This window comes from Aquarana catesbeiana, linkage group LG01, assembly GCF_042186555.1.
Source record: "Aquarana catesbeiana isolate 2022-GZ linkage group LG01, ASM4218655v1, whole genome shotgun sequence".
In the NCBI taxonomy this organism is placed as follows: Eukaryota; Metazoa; Chordata; class Amphibia; order Anura; family Ranidae; genus Aquarana; species Aquarana catesbeiana.
Genome location: NC_133324.1, coordinates 446,346,224 through 446,367,457, shown reverse-complemented (window position 1 = coordinate 446,367,457; position 21,234 = coordinate 446,346,224). Strand labels below are relative to the sequence as shown.

Sequence of the window (21,234 nt, the reverse complement as noted above, 5' to 3'; positions counted from 1 at the left end):
TTAAGTAGTACTAGTGAACAGGTATATCAAAAAAAGTTTTCTTAAACAACAGTAATTAGTATGGATACATCAAACCCCATCAGCTGACATGATAAAGTGTAATATATATATATATAAAACGACCCTCCGAGGCCACGGTAAAAAAGAGTCAGGGCCTATTTTTCCATTCCACCAGACGAAAATCCTTCAAGGAATGGTTTGAAAGATATGGCTTCATTGAGGCCGGGAGGCACATTAGCCTTTAACAAATAAATCCACCTTAGTTCCATTTGGAGGAGGGTTTTGTTCCAATCCCCCCCCGGGCATGTGCATCTATCTATCTATAAAATATATATATAATTACACATACACACAGGTTTTGGTTTGTTTTTCTCGCAATTTTTTTTTAGTTTTTTCATCCTCTTATACATATACGGCTATTGGCACATGTCCACTTGTCATTTATAGACTGTTCCCAGTAGGACTCGTAGATCATTTATTATCATGCAAAAGCAACTTTGTTTCTTGTTGTATTTTTTTGTTTGAGTAACATTTTTGAGTACATCCGTGTTTGGGCTTGATTGATTTTGTTTTTGTCTCAAGCCCATATACATATGTATTTTTTGTGCGACAGCATTACAGCAGCTCGCCTCTTATGCCCTTCTGAACAAGTTTACATTTATAATATATACTTATCTTGTATACATATATACTTAGACTCAATATATGGTTTGAGAATGTATATATACAATAATTTTTTTGGGCAATAGTAGGCTAGACATAAATACATCGATTTTTCTTTGATTTTTCTTTGTTTTGTGTATTTTTCTTCTTTTTTCTTTTTATGGTGTTTTGATTTATTTATGGATAACATGACATTTTGTCTCATGAATATCTTGTTTATGGAGTCAGTGTTTACGTGTGTGTGTGTGTGTGTGTGTGTGTGTGTGTGTATATATACACACACATATACACATTGTAAACGTTGTAATGTTTTTATCATGTCAGCTGAAATGTTTTTTGCATTTAGTATAATCCTAAGCAGGTGGATTTGGGTGGGCTACTCTTTTTTAAACAGCCTGCTTTAGCGTATGCTACTTTTGTTGTGAACAAGCAAGCTATCGCTTGCGAAACATGTCAACTGCTTGTCCTGTGTTTGTCTGATACACTTGTGACAATAAAGGTACTACAAGCAAGCTTTTGGGAAATTCAGAGTGCGACCATGTCTTTATTTTATTTGCATTGGACGGTGGTGAGCCAGGGTCTGCACCTGTCATCCATTTGCACTTGAAGATTTGCTTGGAACGGTGTGTGCTCTTAGGTCACCTATGTGTCCTTGGGACTTGAACTTGGTGCTGTCTGTGTTACAGAAACAATCATTTGAACCTATCAAGGAAATATGATGGCTATCACCTCGGCTAGAAGGGGGTCAGATTTGGCTGCCCTTTCATGCAGGGAACCGTACTTGATCCTTCACCACAACAGGGTTGTGTTACCACATGTTCCATCCTTTTTGCCAAAAGTGGTGTCGGCCTTAAATCAGGACATTATTTTGCCTTCTTTCTTCTCTCAGCCTCGTTTGGTGGAAGAGAGACGACTGCACTCCTTGGACGTTGTCTGGGCAGTCAAGGTTTATTTGTCTAGATCTGCGGAGCTCCAAGGATCAGACTCCTTTTTTGTTTTACCAAAAGGATCCAAGAAGGGGCAGGCAGCTTCCAAAGCTTCCATTGCCAGTTGGGTCCGTCATTTGGTCATTCAGGCCTATGGTCTGAAATGTAAAGCTCCTCCCTTTAGGGTGAGAGCTCATTCTACCAGGGGTGTAGGAACCTCCTGGGCTTTTCGCCATCTGTGGCTCGGATTTGTAAGGCTACAACCTGGTCTTCAGTGCATACGTTCACAAAATTTTATCACGTGGGTGTTTGAGAAGCCGAGGATATGGCTTTCGGCCGCAGTGTATACGGTCTAATGGCTATTGTTTAGCAGGGTGTCTCCCTCCCCTCAAGGCTATTGCTCTGGGACATCCCAGCAGCTAATGAATATTGGCCTAACTCTGTGTCCCATGATGTATGAAAAAAAAAAAGAATAGTATTTTTTTCGTCATACCTGTAAAATCCTTTTCTTTGAGTACATCATGGGACACAGAGGTCCCTTCCCTCTTTTTGAGGGTTCAGTGCTTGCTACAAAATGAAAAACTTCCTGTATGGGAGGGGTTATATAGGGGATCACTTCCTGTCTAAAAACCTTTGGTCTACCAGTGTCCATTAACCTGGAGATGAAGTATAGCCCAGCAGGTAATGAATATTAGCCTAACTCTGTGTCCCATGATGTACTCAAAGAAAAGGATTTTACAGGTAAGTATGATGAAAAAATCCTATTTTTCCCAGGCAGCTGCAATATTGCTTGAATAAGCTGTAGGGTATGGAAATGCATTACTCAATAGAAGGTTTTGAGATTTGTACTTCTGTTAAGTTCACAGACAAAACCAAGAACAGAGTGCAGTTGAGATGACTCCCATTGAAGCTGACTTTTCCTGGCAAAAGAAAATGAGAGAGCTCGAGCTGGAAATTCAAGAAGCATTTCTGCGCTTCATGGCATCCATACTAAAGGGCTACAGGTCTTACTTAAAACCCATAACTGAAGCACCTTCTAAGAAGGCCACTGCAGCAAACTCCCTTTTTGACCACCAAGGTACATTTTCGTTTAGACCTTTGACAACCTTTGCTATAAACGTTTAGCATCAAGGTTTTTATTTACTATTTTTTCGCATTGAATATATTTGTTTTTGATTATATTTTATGTATAGCTCATTCAGTTTAATTGAATGTATAATTTTAATTTCTAACTGCATGTAAAGTAGGTTTTCCTTTTGTTTTGAGACATGAAGACGGTATACTTCATTATATAAAGCCCAAAACTATAATAATCCTGAGCTATCTGCATGCCGTTACAGACTCGGTTGCTCTGTACAAGGTTTTTGGTTTTTTTTATATATAATAGATTAATGACAGACCTAAAAAGTTTGTCTGTCTTTAATGTGTGAAATTCCACATATCCCCGGTGTATGGTCATGTGACGAAAGTGGACATGGAGGATCATTGTCTAGGCAGAGCCACTCACTGGCTTGTTCCTCTAGAACGGTGTTTTTCAACCTCTTTTTTTTTTTTTTTTTGGTCGTGGCACTCTTGAAAATAATTTTTTTTGTCTCGAGACACCCCCGTTTTAAGGCTAGGTTCACATTACTGCGTATGCAGAATCGTACACATTCCCGACATGCAGACAACCCTGCTGCTCTTTAGCTGATGCACAGGGGTGGCATTATTTCTTAATGGTATTCGCACGCATTGGCAAACTTGGAGCTTTTCACTGTGCTCCAAATCGACATGGCATGATTTTATATAAAGGTGTCGGGGACCTCTTTCCTTGTGTTTTGGTCGGTTGGGAAGCTCTTTGAAATGAAAGGACTGCCCTACAAACAGCACGCAGCTATACAGATGTAAACCAAGGGCTCATTCACAGATGAGGTTGGGGAAGAGCAAAACCCCGTGTGTGAGTTGCATTTTTACTATCCCTTTAGCTGTACAGACAATAGCCAGGGTCGTACACATGCTGTGGCCGCGGCAGGAAGTATACCTTCAGTTGAATGGGGCTGCGCTACAACTGTCCCACAATCGCGTGCATTTAGGGGGTCAAACAGTTGGTCAGGAGGCGACATATCACCACTTCACCACCTGTTAAAGGAACTGCAGTCTGCTCACATAATTTATAATAAAAACATCTTTGCTATTCTGAAGCTTCCCTCCAACCACTTTGCATATTATTTTATATACACTGTGATTCTGTACTTGCCAAATATGCTGCAGAAATCTCCCTCCACTGAGTCTGGCTGCAACCATTTTAACTGTGGGCAGCTAAAGCTGCTGCCTGTTCACTTCCTGGATTTACACAGACACACACACATACACATATATACAGACAGACACACTCACACCTCTGCTTACCTGCTCATTTCTCCTCCGTGGATGAATACACATGGATCTCTGCAGTCTCCTGTTATCTCTGCCCTCATCAAGCCCCCTCCAGCTCTGCAGCTCTCATTGGCCCACTTATGACTCATCCTCCCTCCCTTGCTGGCAAACTCTCACGAAAGTTAGAGAGCTGTGCATGATGTCATTAGCCTAGGCTAATGACCAAACAAGAAAGAGGAAGTGAGCTGTATAAGGTATTTACTGGCAGAAAAAAAATGTTTTACTATCCACAGTTAAAACAACAAGGCAAGAATATTTAATAGATGGAAAGTTGAAAAAAATACTGAAGAGCTGCTTTAAACACATCAGAAAGGTGATCCAAACAGTGTTAATGTTGTCAACTAAAACATTTTAGTCGACTAAATGAATACTATTTTAGTCGACTAAAATATGATTAAAACTAAAACAATTGAGATTACTAAAATATGACTAAAACTAAAATGGCATTTTAGTCAAAACTAAAATGGGACTAAAACTAAAAACGGCAATTTAGTCAAAAGACTAATGCCCCGTATACACGGTCGGACTTTGTTCGGACATTCCGAAAACAAAATCCTAGGATTTTTTCCGACGGATGTTGGCTCAAACTTGTCTTGCATACACACGGTCACACAAAGTTGTCGGAAAATCCGATCGTTCTAAACGCGGTGGCGTAAAACACGTACGTCGGGACTATAAACGGGCCAGTGGCCAATAGCTTTCATCTCTTTATTTATTCTGAGCATGCGTGGCACTTTGTCCGTCGGATTTGTGTACACACGATCGGAATTTCAGATAACGGATTTTGTTGTCAGAAAATTTTATAGCCTGCTCTCAAACTTTGTGTGTCGGAAAATCCGATGGAAAATGTGTGATGGAGCCTACACACGGTCGGAATTTCCGACAATAAGGTCCTATCACACATTTTCCGTCGGAAAATCCGACCGTGTGTACAGGGCATAAGACTAAAACTAAATTGAAATTTGACTTCAAAATTAACACTGGTCTGTTGTGCATGCTCATTCCTCAATACCATAAATAACATATGAGATTTTTAACTCCAGCAGTATATAATGAGTTTGGAAATTGTAGAGAAATGTTAACTAATGCATTACAATTTAATCACACACATCATATTTTAGACAACTAAAATGTACTGGAGATTTCAATAGACTAAATACAACTAAAACAATTGCAGAAGACTAAAATGGAACTAAAGCGGAAATGCCATTTTAGTCCTAAGACTTAGACTAAAACTAAATCGAATTTTCCAAGGATCGGCAGTCCTTGCCACTATTGTGAACGACCCCTTGTGGTTTTGATTGAGCAGGATTAGGGGTTAGGATGAAAAGTAACGTACCGTACGTACATACATACACAAAGGCATTTAAACACACACACACATACATACATACATACATACATACAAACATGCATACATACAGAGCGCTGAGCGGAGTGTTCTGGCGGAGTGGGCCCGTCTCCCCTGTCAGAACCCAATAGCACAGCAGGAAAGATCGCTGTCTTACAATGTACAGCGGCTTCTCCTGAGCTGTCAGTTTTGGGGTTTTTTTTTTCGTTCAGCCCTGCTGAGTTGAACAAAAAAAAATGAGTAGTGTGTACCAGGCTTTATACTTGCATGTCCTCGCACCTTGGACATCTTCGATTTGCTGTTCTGTGGGAGCTGCACAGCTATTTCTATGAAATCTTCCAACCTAGTCCTGGCCATATAGACGTTTTCTGACAAATGTAAGCACTTTCAAAAAAAGTGCAAAAAGAACAATGCAACCTACTGCCAACTCTGCCATAAAGATATAAATAAACTGTTACTGCTTTTATCTACCTGAATGTAGGGCGGGGGACTGGTGTTACATTCTTACAGTACACCTCAAAGTAAGAAAAAAATACAAGCGCGCCACCGATAACTATGTATCTGAATACAATGTATACAATTACATTTCCGTGATTCATCACTATTCTCGTGAAGAAATGTTTTTAAAAAATAGATACATTTTTCAAACTAGCTGAAATATCTTGTTTATGCAAAGTGTTTATATGTCATAAATAAGGCGCAACTAATTTACTCCATTTACTTTTACTTATACCAATGGGTTAAACGAATAACTATCCAAATGGTGAAATATAAGTAAAAAGTTACCAAGTGCCTATTAAAACTGATGCTTATGTGAAAAAAAATCAATTGTATGGATCTATGCGTTCATAATCTTTCAACACACCAATTAAATTACTTGTTCCTCTTTAAAAATATAGCAGAAATAAACACCCTTGTGAAGTGTCATAAAAGATAAAGTCCATATGAGGATATCTTGTATTGTAGATCAATCATGAATCTTCTACTTTGGAACAAACAAATAAATGATCTTCCCGCTATAGGTAAAGTAGAAATGCTCGCTTACCGAATCTGTAGGATCTCAAATGATAGAGATCTTAAGGTTCGGTTCACACTAGGACGACTTGTCAGGCGACCTAGTCGCCTGACAAGTAGCGTCCCATTCTGTACAATGGAACCATTCTAAGGGGAGCGACGCAAGTCACTCCGACTTAGAAAAAGGTTCCTGTACTACTTTGGGGGCGACTTGCATAGACTTCTATACAGAAGTCGTTTTGCAAGTCGCCCAGGCAGTCGTGTGCAGGTCGCCTCGGTGAGGCTGCCCCTGTGTGAACCGAGCCTAAAGGCTTGTTGCATTCGCCTGCCGGCATCTGTGATCTCCACCTGGGTAGTAATCCAGAAAGTTTTTCCTGTTTTTCTTCAATGGAATAACCAAAAGACACTTTATTTGGGTTCAGCTGTTAAACTTCCACAGGGAGGGAAGGTCAATTATCTTCCCTCAATCCTCCACACATCCAGACTCCTCAATGAAAACAAAACGGGGGAAACTCCATAGTGTAGTTGTAAAAACTTATTAAAAGTCACTTGTAATTCCACAGCAATTGCACACAGCACTAAGAACACAGCATTTCGGAAACTGCAAGCCAAAAAGTCAAATCAAATTGCACAGCAACATCACCGCAAATAGTGCACAGCAAAGGGAACTGGATAAAAATGTTTCACAGGCAGCAGAGGGTTGAGCCTTCTCACTGCATAGGGAAAAAATGAATAAAATGTGATGGTATCACAGCACTTGCTCCATCCGATGCGCGTTTCCCCTTAACAGGCTTCCACTGGGAACGGAGAAATGAATATGCTCTGACACAGCACGCCTATATATTCAAATGGCAGGAGAGACACAGGAAGTAGCAATTAAGCTTATCATCCAGTTGTCATTTAGCACACCTTTGCTTTTCTTTCCACCTAGTTCAAAAATTGACTAAAAAAAATTAAAAATATCTAAAAAAAATATCCTATTTATCCTCAAATAAAAACATAACCGGAAAAAAGAAATAAAAACCAAAAATCCTAAAAAATCCCCCAAAAATTCATTACATACACTTTTCTGGGGCAGCATTTAAAAATGTGTCTGTTGGATGTATTTGATTTTCTCTTTAGCTTTGCATTTCCGGTTTATTATACATATACATATACCTGAACAACACCTGAATTCTAGTTCCAAAGATCCACTTCAGATAATATATTAAGTACATATCAGATATATAATCAGGAACTCAGCTGAAATATAATATATTATTCATAAATTAAAAAAAAAATAAAAACATTTTTTTTTTAATTAAAAATATTTATCAACATGAAAAAGGCAACACTGTTGTTATCTCAGTAAAATCAGTTTTTACCCACAAAAATCCCATTAATGAAGTCTACCAGAGAGTAAATGTCTTGTACAAAATATATGACTAAAATTGAGAAGTTCTTTATGCATCTATTATCAATGTAGCAATTAATGTCCCATTCTACATTGAGTCCTAGGGGATTGTAACACTAGAGGTCATATATCCACCTAGTTTCACGACGAGAGATAAACCTTCTGAGATTGCTTCCTCTCCAGAGGGGGGGGGGTATATTTTTCTATTGCTATTACTATAAGAAGAGTTGTGTTTCTATTATGGTGTGTTCTAAAATGTTTTGACACACTATGTCTTAAAAACCCCCTTCTAATATTGCTAAGATGCTCTCCTATTCTGATATTGAGAGCGCGAGTTGTCCTCCCAACATACTGTCACCCGCATGGGCAAATGAGCAAATAAACCACTCCCACAGTTCCACATGTGATGAATTCCTTAATATTATATACCTTATTTGTAACATTGGATGCAAAAGTAGAAGTTTTTATCGTTTGGGAGGTTTTACCGGGAAGATCATTTATTTGTTCCAAAGCAGAAGATTCATGATTGATCTACAATACAAGATATCCTCATATGGACTTTATCTTTTATGACACATCACAAGGGTATTTATTTCTGCTATTTTTTTAAAGAGGAACAAGTAATTTAATTGGTGTGTTGAAAGATTATGAACGCATAGATCTATACAATTGATTTTTTTCACATAAGCACCAGTTTTAATAGGCACTTGGTAACTTTTTACTTATATTTCACCATTTGAATAGTTATTCGTTTAACCCATTGGTATAAGTAAAAGTAAATGGAGTAAATTAGTTGCTCCTTATTTATGACATATAAACACTTTGCATAAACAAGATATTTCAGCTAGTTTGAAAAATGTATCTATTTTTTTAAAACATTTCTTCACGATAATAGTGGTGAATCACGGAAATGTAGTTGTATACATTGTATTCAGATACATAGTTATTGGTGGCGCGCTTGTATTTTTTTCTTACTTTGTTTGGGTCCTTTTTGTATTTTTGACTTACACGAGCAGCTGCACCGTTTTGCTGTTTTTTTACATATGGTTAGCGCAAAATATACTCTTTTGATACATTACAGTACACCTCGCCTGTTTTTATTACTTTGTTACTTTGTGAAGTTCTGCCTTAATGCAAGTTATCGTTGCTATTACAGGGTTTTTGAAAAGTAGGGATCGAGCTCACGTGAAGTTCTACACACAGCTAACAAAAACTCAGATCTTTATCCGCTTTATCGAAGAGTGCAGTTTTGTCAGTGACAAGGACACCAGTCTGGCATTCTTTGATGACTGCATTGATAAGGTACAGAGAAAAAGTGATTTTTTAATTTTTTTTTAAATACATTTTAAAGTGTATATAAACTCAAAATAAACAAAAATGTAATATATCGCAGATTACAAATCCTTAAAGTGTAAGAAAAGCCTAACTACATCTATTAAACATTAAACATGTTTCTTCTTACTTATTCAGCCTAAGTTTTATAAAAAGATCTGTATAGTTCCCTATTTTTAATCTGCTGTGGTCCAGGCGTGTAATCCCGCAGCTCCAGCTCCCCTGTGTCACAGACAATGGCAGGGCCATGAGTCTATCAATGATACCGCAGCTCTTGGAAATTTACAGCCATTGTTGAGCACTCCCTGAACCAGAGCCGCAGGGTCACATGACCGGAGTGGATTAAAAATAGGCAAGTATGCAGATTTGTTTTATTTTCAGGATAGGTACGAGGAGGTGGCAGGAACATTTTTAGGAATAGATGTAGTTAAGGCTTTCTTCCACTTTAAATGTGGTGGCTGCATTAGTCCTTCTTTTTTAGGCTTTCCCCCCTTTATTTTCACCTGGTGATCTGGCCAGTAAATCCGTTAAAGCAGAGTTCCACCCGAATATGAAAGCTCAGCTTCTCTGTGTCGTGTCCCCCGCCCCCCGGTGCCACATTTGACACCTTTCGGAGGGGGGAACTGATACCTGTCAAAAACAGGTACTCCCTCCCACTTTTGTTCACTTCCCCTCCTCCAACCCGCTGCCTTCTGGGAGACACACACAGGTCCCAGAAGACAGCGGGATCATTTAGAAAGCACATCGCGACTCGCCCACGCGCAGGAGAGAACAGGCTGTGAAGCCGCAAGGATCTTGAAGAGGAGCCCCACGCCAAAATGGAAAAAACAATGGTGTGGGGTTCCCCCAGAATCCATACCAGACCCTTATCTGAGCATGCAGGTCGGGAAAGAGGGGGGGGTGAGTGAGCCCCCCTTTTACACCATACCATACCCTCAACATGGGGGGGGGGGGGTGCTTTGGGGCAAAGCACCTTGTCCCTATGTTGATGGTAACAAGGCCTCTTCCCGACAACCCTGGCTGTTGGTTGTCGGGGTCTGCGAGCGGGGAGCTTATTGGAATCCAGAAGCCCCCTTTAACAAGATCCCGGCCCCCACCCTATGTGAATGAGTATGGGGTATACATCGAGAGAGAGCATTGAGAGAACGTCGGAGGAAGAACAGAAGGAGAAGACAGCGGAGAGAAGAGAACCAGCAGCAGAATAAGTCATCAGCGGTGAGAGGAGAAGAACCGGAGGATGAAGAAATCGGAAGGAGAAGCGACGCCGGAGCTGCTTTAAATAAATTACTCTGTCAAAAACCTGTGTACTGTTTTTATTTTTGACACTTTTTTTTTTCGGGTGAATGGGTAGGGGTTCGTTGTACCTCATACTCACATAGGATAGGGGGCTGGGATCTGGGGCCCCCTTGTTAAAGCCCGCAATAAGCCCGCAGACCCCGACAACCAACGGCCAGGGTTGTCGGGAAGAGGCCCTTGTCCCCATCAACATGGGGACATGGTGCTTTGGGGTGGGGGCGCAGGCCCCGCCCAAAAGCACCCACCCCCCCATGTTGAAGGCATGTGGCCTGGTATGGGGGAGGGGGAGAGAGAGTGCTCGTGCGTCCACCCCCCTAGTCCCCTTTTCTGACCTGCTGGGCTGCATGCTCGAATGAGAGTCTGATATGAATTGTGGAAGGACCCCCACGCCGTTTTTTTTTTTTTTTTTTTTAATTGGCGTGTGGTTCCTTTTCAAGATCCTCAGCGCACAAGTCGCACTGCAAGTTGGATCATCATGATCGCACTTCTATTCAAATCAATGGGCTCTCTTAGGGAACCATTGATTTTTGAATAGAGGCCGAGCAACGCTGCTAAAAGCTAGCACAGCTAGACGTGCATTAACGCAAAAAAAGCTACTAAAGGCACATTTTTACAGATGCTTTTTCCTGGCGTTGGTAGTGGCTTTGCAGCTCGTTTTTTCTAACGCCCTGTGGGCATGACCCCTCATTTCACTCACACTTCAGAACTTCTGTGCCTTTTCCATATTACATAATCATGGCCTTGCAAATACCTAGATTTCCATGGCTGCCTTGTTGAATCTGGGAAGTCCTTTATTTAATTACTCTCTAATCACCAGGCTTTTGCTGATGTGGACAGCACTCCCCTATACAGTCTCGGATTTGGCCATTTTAGTACTGCAACATTGCCTAGTCTATCATTCTAATCCAATGTTAGCAGATTGAAATGAGAACTTTTATTGACTACATCAAGGGCATTTCTGTTTCTAATTTTCTTTGGAAAGTGACCTTTACAGCCAGAGATTTTTATACTAACATTGTAGCATAACTTTTTTTGAACAAGGCACAGACCAGAATAACAGAAAATGTATGATAAAACCAGCATTATCAGCTAGTATCAAATAGATTTCTGTGTCTATGTATTTGTATGTACATTAACCTTTGTTTTAATTTATGTAGCTGTTCCCAGAGAAGAGCAATGAAAAAGGAGACAAGGTATGGAATCCTTCACACAATAGAATAAACCTCCCCATTCTCCATTGTTCAGCTTCTGTGTCTCTCCTGCTTGCTGTGTGCCTTGCACATTTTTTTTTTCCTTTTTGTTCATTTCGGTCACTGTTAATTGGTGTATTCATCTATATGGCAGGTAGATCAGGAATCCCCTGAGGATACCCGTCTGATAGAGCTAGATGAGTCTCAGAAGAGTGAGCACACAGTTTTTATAATGCCACCTGAGCCTCTTCCAGAGGATGGTCCTGATCCTGCTCCAAAATACAGGTAATAAACTATACGACACTGGGAAAAAGATCATGTTTTCATTTTCAGTAATTTATATTTTTGTATAAGAAGTACAAAGGGAAAATAAACTCTTACAAAATTTCGATGGTCCCATATCCATAAAGACATAGAAGGCTACAAAATGTCTCTTGCTTCTTTTACCCTATACAAAGACCCACTGTCAGATGGTATAAACAGAACATACTGGTCTTCTCAGTCCCTGCCACCAATCCTGTTCAGGGGAGGGAGGGCCTGTTGGCAGTACTTTTCCATACAGTTTAATTTTAACAGAGGCTTTGTCTCCACAGAGGCTCTCTGGTTGAGTATTGGAAATAATGGTCTCTGGGTTGAGGTGGTGAAGCATCCCCCTAAAGGGGAGTGCTTCCCTAGAAATATGTCTGTCCCAGGAGCCTTAACAGTGTGCCTTGTGGGACATAACATGTAGAGTATATACTAGAGGTCGACCGATATGGGTTTTTCTCTGGCTGATGCCGATATTTAGAAATCACGATGGCCGATATGTGATGCCGATTTTTTTGGGCCGATATATTAGGCCGATTTTTTTTTTTCCCTTCATCTCATAAAATCTAATAGTTAGACCCCTTGCACACTGGGGCGTTTTTCAGGCGCTTTTGGGCTAAAATTAGCGCCTGTAAAGTGCCTGTAAAACGGCTCCCCTGCAGTCTCAGTGTGATATCCCGAGTGCTTTCACACTGAGGCGATGTGCTGGCAGGATGTTAAAAAAAAGTCCTGCAAGCGGCATCTTTGGAGTGGTGTATACCGCTCCTCCACCACTCCTGCCCATTGAAATGAATGCGCACCGCTGCCGAAGCGCCTGCAAAGCGTTTCAGCAGCGGCGCTTCAGGGGCGCATTTAACCCCTTCCTCGGCTGCTAGCTAGGTTATAAGCGCCCTGCTAGCAGCCGAATAGCGCCGCTAATATGACGGTAAATCGCCGCTAAAACTAGCAGCGTTTTACCGTCAACGCATGCCTGCTCCAGTGTGCAAGCAACCTTAAGTGATACAGTAAATTTTTTACATTTAAACATTTATTAAACAAAACAAACCTCCAATCAGTTCACTTGTATGTAGAATTTAGATAACAAAAAATTTAAAAAAACTATATCTTAAATATTAAATACACAAAAACAGGTAATCAAAACTTTTGGATGAAAAAAAAATGGGCTAACTTTACTGCTTTAGTTTTTTTTTTAATTTATTGGTGTATTTTTTCAAAAAATATTGTGTTTGAAAGACCGCTGCGCAAATACCGTGTGACATAAAATATTGCAACAACCGCTATTTTATTTATTCCCTAGGGTCTCTGCTAAAAAAAATATATATAATGTTTGGGGGTTCTAAGTGATTTTCTAGCAGAAAATACAGGATTTTTACTTGTAAGCAACAAATGTCAGAAAAGATTTAGTCTTTAAATGGTTAAACTGAGAGCTTCTACACACAGAATTTAGTTCATTCATAAGTGTAAACATTGTATCACTTCAGGTTCTTATCAGATTTGGCAGGCTGCCCAGAGGAGGAGAGAAGTGCTTCACAGAAGATTACAGGCAACTTGTATTGACTTCTATTACAGAAGTCATTTGCAAGTCCGCTGATATCGGCCTTTTTTATCAGCACAATCGGCAGATGCCAATTAAGTAAAAAACACCAAATATCGGCCGATATATCCGACGGCCGATATATCGGTCGACCTCTAGTATATACCGTTAACCAAACAGAAAAATAAAGAGAACAGGAGTAAAAGAGAAAATAAGCAACCAATTTGCGGGGTAAACCCCTATACAGCAGTTAAAAGATGTTTTAAGAGTAAATTTTTTTTATATTTTGATAGATCCTGGGGTATCAGAAAGGTTTTTATTAATCATAATCCAGGACAATTTAGTCTTAACCAAATCAAACAGAATAGTAGGAAACTTCCAGAATCTAGGTCATTTATGCAGCTGTAAACACAAATTAGATTAACATAAGTGTGTGTGTGTGGGGGGGGGTCTAAAGCCGGGTACACACTAACGGGTTTTTTTTTTCATTCAATGGTTTTATTTGAAACGGCCGTTGTCTCCCGACATTCGGCCCATGTGTACAGGGCTTAACAATTTAACGTATTCCTTATAATAATGGCCAGAAAAGCCATCTGGGCCAGGTGCTTTTGATGGGTAAAGAGCATTGGTAGCTGATAGATCATGTTTTCCAGTCACAAGTTTGTTCATTTGTGCTATCTGACAGATTGTACCTCTTATCCCAGCTTTCTTACATTATCAGGGTTATTAAATAAAGTAATTTTGATGTTCAATGTAACCCCCCCATAACAGCCCATTCAGTGATTCATTTAATAGCAGTAGGTTTAGTTAAACATTATTTCTGAAACATTATTTCAAATGTATTGTTCCAAGGTGCTGCTTGACCCTGCTAAATAATCCCAATGATGTGCCAGATCATTGTAGCACTTGAGTGTAAATTAGTAGACAGAACCACCATCTGCAAAACTCTTCATAGATAAATTGACCTTTTTATTTTGTCACTACAGGGAAGATGAAGGGCTGGTCTCCACATACCATTAAAGTTTTTGTATACTATAACTACTTTTTTAGCCTATAACATTCAGTATAATGAACTGTTTAAAGATTATAGTTATATACTGTATATCCTTTGTATTTGTCTAATCGTAAATGACTGCCAACATTTTTCTCTCAAGGCTCTGTATTCTATTTCATTCTATATGTCATTTTATGTTTTATAACTAATCCTTAATAATAGTGTTATCAGTGAATGAATGAATTGCTTTCTTTAAAAGTATTTTTTGTGCTTTATCCTCAGCTACAAAAATTTTCCAAGGCTCGACTATGCTCTCTTTGACCGGACTCGTGAGCAGTACCTTACATTTAATGGAAACTCAAAAGACAAGCGAACTGCAAGCAGTCCTACATTTATTGCTAAAAGGACCAAACAGGTTAGGTATCATTGCACTGATGATATATCTCTACCAGCTGTAAAGTATAACATGCACATTCTGCTTATGGTTTGTGTACTACATTATTTCTGCTCTGGTGTCTGTGTTATTTATTTATGAGGTTACCAAAAAAGAATGTGTATCTTTCACATATTACATGAAAGTATGTCAGTTACAATGTAAATGGTATCAATATTTGCCAATAAATTATGGTATGGCTTATACCTGGAGCACACAGTCTTGTGACTCCTTTAAATTGCAAATTTGTAGACAAGTAGTGTCATGATTTTTTGCCATGTCTAAAAAAGAGGCGTTTAGTTATGTTGTTACAAAATTGGTTTTATGCTAAAATCGCATCTATGATAAAATGGGATTTAACATATATTTAAAAAGTACTAGGGGCCCTTTTGGCAAAGAATAATTACATTAAAGCGTTAGTAAACCACAGTAGATGTAAAAAAAGAAAAAAAATATCCTGCAAGGCAATGTCATAATGTGCTAGTATGCATCGCATACTAGCACATTATGCAAGACTTACCTTAGAATGAAGCCCTCCAGCGCCATGCTGTCACCGCTGAAAGGGTGACCTCTTTCCCCAGTATTTTCTTCTGGATTCGCGTCCTCCAGGTACATGAGTGGCGGGGGGGGTGCGATAACATCACTCCCGCCGTTTACGGCACGGGCTCTGAAGGTCCGGCACTGTATGCCTGACCTTCAGAGCGCATGCACTGATAACGTCACTGGCTGCATGTACTCCGAATATCTCCTAAACTGTGCACGTTTAGGAGATAGTCACAGTACCTACAAGTAAGCCTTACTATAGGCTGGCCTGTAGGTACAAGTGGTAGAATAGGGCTTAATACCACTTTAAGGAAATTATGTTTACATGGGAATGCTGCTTAATTTTTGTACAATTCAACTTTAGAATGCAAATTTTATTTAAAAAAAAAAAATTAAATGCAATATAAAAAAACGACTCTTCATATTAAGTGACAGAGAATAAAGCCACCCATAGATGGTTCGAATTTCGGTCTGTCCCTGCTGAACTGGCCAAGATTCAAACCATCTGTGGGCAGGCTGATTGAAAAAAGAAGACATGCTGGTTGTACCCAAGTCGATGGATGGATAGACTTTGGTACAACCAGCATGTTGGATTTTTACATGTGATCATTGCCAGTAGATATAGCCCTTGTTGGGAGAACAGAATAGTCTGCTGAAAATTGCTTCATCTATGGCCTGCCTAACTGTACAAGCAATCTTGGTATTCTTTGCCCTCCTCCCTCTATAGATTTCAGCTGTAAATGATGGTCCCACTATCCCAGGCTGCATTAAGCCAAGCAGTGTGTATCTTCTGTGCCTGTCAAGTAGATGTGCTCATGCGAAACACAGTCATATGAATTATGGTTTAGTTTAAGCTGCATGTGCACATTTTAAAAAGGAAAAAAAATCTGTTCTCCTGTGATATGACAGGGCACAGTTGGACTGTAGGTTTTTTACATTACATAAACTCTGTCTTTCTCCTATATAATGTATGTTCTCTATACATAACCATCAGTGAACATTACAAGATTTAACTGTTTTTGTTGCAGGAAGTTAAAGCGGCTCACAAGATTGCCAGGAAATATTACACCAATCCCAGTAACTGGCCCAAGTGCTTGTTTAGCCAATGCTTTAGTCTGTGGTTCATCTGTTTGCCAGTTTATGTGAAGGTTTCCCAGTCAAAGTCCAGAGCACTTCAGAAGTCCTATGAAGCATTGGTCAAAATGAGAAAGACTGAAGTGGATCCATTGGATGAAGTAAGTACTTGTAAAATGCAAACTGTTGAGCATGTTTTTTCTTTATATTTTTTTTAATCAATTTATGTTAATTATCAAGTCCAGCTTATTTAAAAGCTGAACTTCGGGCACAACAATTTTCATTTAAATATTAATTTAAATATTTTCCCCAATAGCCACAAAGGATATAAAGCCACTTTGTGTGCCTCAAATGCCCTTAAAAACACAGTTATTACCTTGTAATTAGTTTTCACATCCCTGGGCTGCACATAGCATGAGCGGAGCTGTGGGTAGGATCTGGAAGCTCTGCCTGTAGAAAACTAGAGGAATCTGTTACAAGATTGGCTATCCTGAACAAGAAGAGAGAGCAGCAGTATAGTTACATAGTTCGTCAGGTTGGAAAAAGACACAAGTCCATCTAGTTCAACCAATAAATTCTCATACACACAATCCTATACCCACAGTTGATCCAGAGGAAGGCAAAAAACCCCAGCAAACAGTAAAACATGATCCAATTTGATACAGCAGGGGAAAAAATTCCTTCCTGATCCCACGAGAGGCAATCAGATTTTCTCTGGATTAACTTTACCTATAAATGTTAGTACCCACTTATATTATGTACATTTAGGAAAGAATCCAGGACTTTTTTAAAGCAATCTACTGAGCTGGCCAGAGCCACCTCTGGAGGGAGTTTATTCCACATTTTCACAGCTCTTACTATGAAGAAACCTTTCCGTATTTAGAGATTAAATCTCTTTTCCTCTTGGCGTAAAGAGTGCCCCTTGTCCTTTGTGATGACCTTAACCACTTCCCGCCCGGCCTATAGCAAAATGACGGCCGGACGGTGGTTCGGTTATCCTGACTGGACATCATATGATGTCCAGCAGGATAGGCCGCGCCCGCCGGGGCACACCGATCAGTGATGTGGTGTGTCAGTCTGATACACCACATCACCGATCTCGGTAAAGGGCCTCTCTTACCACGTTATCAGTTGTGTCCAATCACGGCTGATCACAGTGTAAACAGGAAAAGCCATGTATTGGCTTTTCCTCACCCGCGTCTGACAGACGCAAGTAGAGGAGAGCCGATCGGCGCCTCTCCTGACAGTGGGGTCTGCGCTGATTGATTAGCACAGTTCCCCAGCGAATGCCCGCCCAGGATCACCAGGGATGCTGATCTTGGATGGCCACCAGGTATGCCACCGTGGACCACCAGGGATGCCAATCAGTGCCCATCAGCAATGCCTGTCAGTGCCATCAGCGATGCCTATTAGTGCCATCTATCAGTGCCACCCATAAATACCCATCAGTGCCGCCTTATCAGTGCAGCCTCATCAGTGCCCATTAGTGAAGGCGAAAACTTCCTTTTTTATAAAATTCTATAACAGTAACAAAGAGAGCCTTTTTTTTTTTTTCTTTTTTTTTCAAAATTTTTAGTATTTTTTTTTATTTGTTTAGCAAAAAAAAAAAAAAAAAACGCAGAGGTGATCAAATACCAAAATACCACCAAAAGAAAGCTCTATTTGTGGGAACAAAATGATAAAAATGTTGTTTGGGTACAGTGTTGTATGACCGCGCAATTGTCATTTAAAAAGTGACAGCGCTGAAAGCTGAAAATTGGCTTGGGCAGGAACGGTGAAAAGTGCCTGGTATTGAAGTGGTTAAAGTGAATAACTCAACACCAAGTTCACTATATGGACTAGGTCTGCAACTAACGATTATTTTCATAATCGATTAGATGGCCAATTATTGTTTTGATCGGTTAATAACTTTAAAGTGTGTGGTGTATAATTTTTAGTTAATATGTAAAGTTTTTAAAAAAGGCAATTTATTCTTAACCACTTCAATACTGGGCACTTTTGCCCGTTTCCTTCCCAGGCCAATTTTTAGCTTTCAGCACTCTTGCACTTTCAATAAGAATTGCACGGTCATGCAACACTGTACCCAAATGAAATTTTTATAATTTTGTTCACACAAATAGAGCTTTCTTTTGGTGGTATTTATTCACAAATCAGTTTTTAATTTTTTGCGATATAAGTGAAAAAAAGAGCGGAAATTAAAAAAAAAAAAAATATTTTCTGTTTTAAAAGAAATCCAATAAAATCAAATTTTGTCATAAATTTAAGCCAAAATGTATTCTGCTACATGTCTTTGGTGTAAAAAATCCCGTTAGGTGTATAATTGGTTTGTGTAATCACGGAGATATGTACGCAGATGATCATGTACAGATGTGCGCAGATGATCATGGACATATGTGTGCAGATGATCATTGGGACATATGATTTTACTGTTACATATGTGGGGGACAGGTGTTTTTACTGTGTGGGGACATGTGTGTTTACATTGTGTGGGGACATGTGTGTTTACATTGTGTGGGGACATGCGTGTTTACATTGTGTGGGGACATGCGTGTTTACATTGTGTGGGGACATGCGTGTTTACATTGTGTGGGGACACTGGGCCATGGATCAGTGTGTAAAAAGCTGTAAAAAAAAGCTCATACTCGCTGATCACCGGCTGGCTTCAGCGATCCCCTCTCCTCACTGAAAACTTCTGTGTGAGAAGAGGAGAGATGATTGCCTAGCAACCGGCTCTCTATTTACATCAAATGATGGCTGTGATTGGACACAGCCGTCATGTGATCAGGAGGGCCAATCACAGAACCCTCCTGCCGATCGGAGATGCGCCATGTTCAGGTGACACGAGCGCATCAGGATCGCGCTGCTGCACGCACACGCGCGATCCCCCTCCTTCTGAGGGACATTCCTGAACGTCCACTCAGGAGTAAGCGCCCACTCGGCCGTATATGTGCAGTGGCCGGGCGGGAGGTGGTTAAATATCTCTATGCAGTGGTAAATATAAATAACCAACTATATGGTTAAGGGAGCAAAATATCTAATCCACTCTGAGAATAACAGACAGAAGAGATATACCGTATATACTATTAGAGGAGATATACTGTATATGCTATTAGAAGATATACTGTATATGCTATTAGAAGAGATATACTGTATATACTATTAAAGGGTGAATCTGGTAAATATCATCAGACTCAGAGATCAAATTTTTTTTATTTAAAAAACAAACAATGTCTTCCTTCAAAAAAAAATGTCATTTTAAGAACGTTTGTTCGATTTTCTAATCATTAGTGAGGTCAAATTGACGTTCATTTTCAACCACAGTGACGGGAAAATTTAGAAATAATAGAAAACTTCTTGGTCAAAGGAATTTTTAGACAGTGTATGTGGTTATCGTTGAGAAATTACATTCATTTTAAAAACATAATGTTAAAAACAAGGGAAAATTTCAAACCACATTCTTTCATTCAGCGAATGTACAAAGATTTTTCGTCTGAATATTCTCGTCTGATAATTGATCCGTGTGTCATAAGGCTCAGTACTACACACCTATGCAGTTTGCTTTTAATGTGTTTTTGCAGTTCTTTTTGCTGTGCATTTTGATTTTTGCACACATCATTTTGCTGCGATTTGCATTTTATTTGGTCAATTTGTCGTTGGGCAGATTAATTGCTGCGAAAACTTATTACGTGCTTCTCCATTGAAGTATATTGAACCATTAAAGCACCATTTTGCGTTAAAAAAAGTCCCTGACCCTTTCCAAATATGCAGCGGCTGAAAAAAGCATAGATGTAAACGTGTCCAATAGGAAACCATGTAAATGAACTGTAGTGCGTTTCTGCAAAAAGCACCAAAAAACACAGATATGAACCAGGTCTAAGACATTTAGTAACATAATGGGGTTAAAAAAACTAGGGATGAAACAACTAATCGAATAATCGACAACTATTCGATTTTGAAATTAATCGATTACTATTTTCATAATCGATTAATCAGCCAGTAACATAATGGGGTTAAAAAAAACTAAAATGAGCCCTTTCAAAAAGAGCAAATAATCTCTGCTGTAAATATTACTTTCACAGTTCTACAGTAAAAAAAATTGAACCCCTTACAGTAGTGATTATCTGCTTTTTTTGTACTATAAAGGGCTAATTTTAGGGGATTTTTTAGGGCTGCAACTAACTATTATTTTCTTAATCGATTAGTTAGCCGATTATTGTTTTGATTAATCGGTTAATAACCATAAAAGAAAAGTGTGGTATATAATTTAGTTAATATGTAAAGGCAATTTATTGTTGTTTCAGCACTAATATGGACATCTTATATATTTGTACATGTTGATCATATCCCCCCTTAATCTCCTCTTCTCAGGAGGGAATAGATTCTGTTCCTCTAATATTTCCTCATAGCTGAGCTCCCCCATGCCTCTTATCAGTTTGGTTGCCCTTTTCTGCACTTTCTCCAGTTCCCCGATATCCTTTGAGAACTGGTGCCCAAAACTGAACTGCATATTCCAGATGAGGTCTTACTAATGATTTGTACAGGGGTAAAATGATATCACTCTCTCTGGAGTCCATACCTCTCAATACAAGAAAGGACTTTGCTCACTTTGGAAACAGCAGCTTGGCATTGCATGATCTTATTGAGCTTATGATGTACCAAAACCCCCAGATCCTTCTCCACTATGGATGCCCCCAATTGTACTCCCCCTAGTATGTATGATGCATGCATATTCTTAGTCTCAAGTGCATAACTACTTTTATCAACATTAAA

The 21,234-nt window shown here is 39.5% G+C and overlaps 1 protein-coding gene across 2 annotated transcripts in view; it reads left to right on the top strand.

The window, feature by feature from the left end:
• The window catches only part of DENND4C (DENN domain containing 4C), a 245,983-nt gene that overhangs the window by 150,740 nt on the left and 74,009 nt on the right, over positions 1–21,234 (top strand). For both annotated transcript variants that reach the window (XM_073636528.1, XM_073636518.1), the window contains exons 12-17: positions 2,449–2,667; positions 8,919–9,064; positions 11,548–11,583; positions 11,735–11,865; positions 14,697–14,829; positions 16,419–16,625. In XM_073636528.1, the coding sequence (XP_073492629.1) occupies positions 2,449–2,667; positions 8,919–9,064; positions 11,548–11,583; positions 11,735–11,865; positions 14,697–14,829; positions 16,419–16,625 (872 nt within the window). The remainder of the gene's footprint in view (positions 1–2,448; positions 2,668–8,918; positions 9,065–11,547; positions 11,584–11,734; positions 11,866–14,696; positions 14,830–16,418; positions 16,626–21,234) is intronic.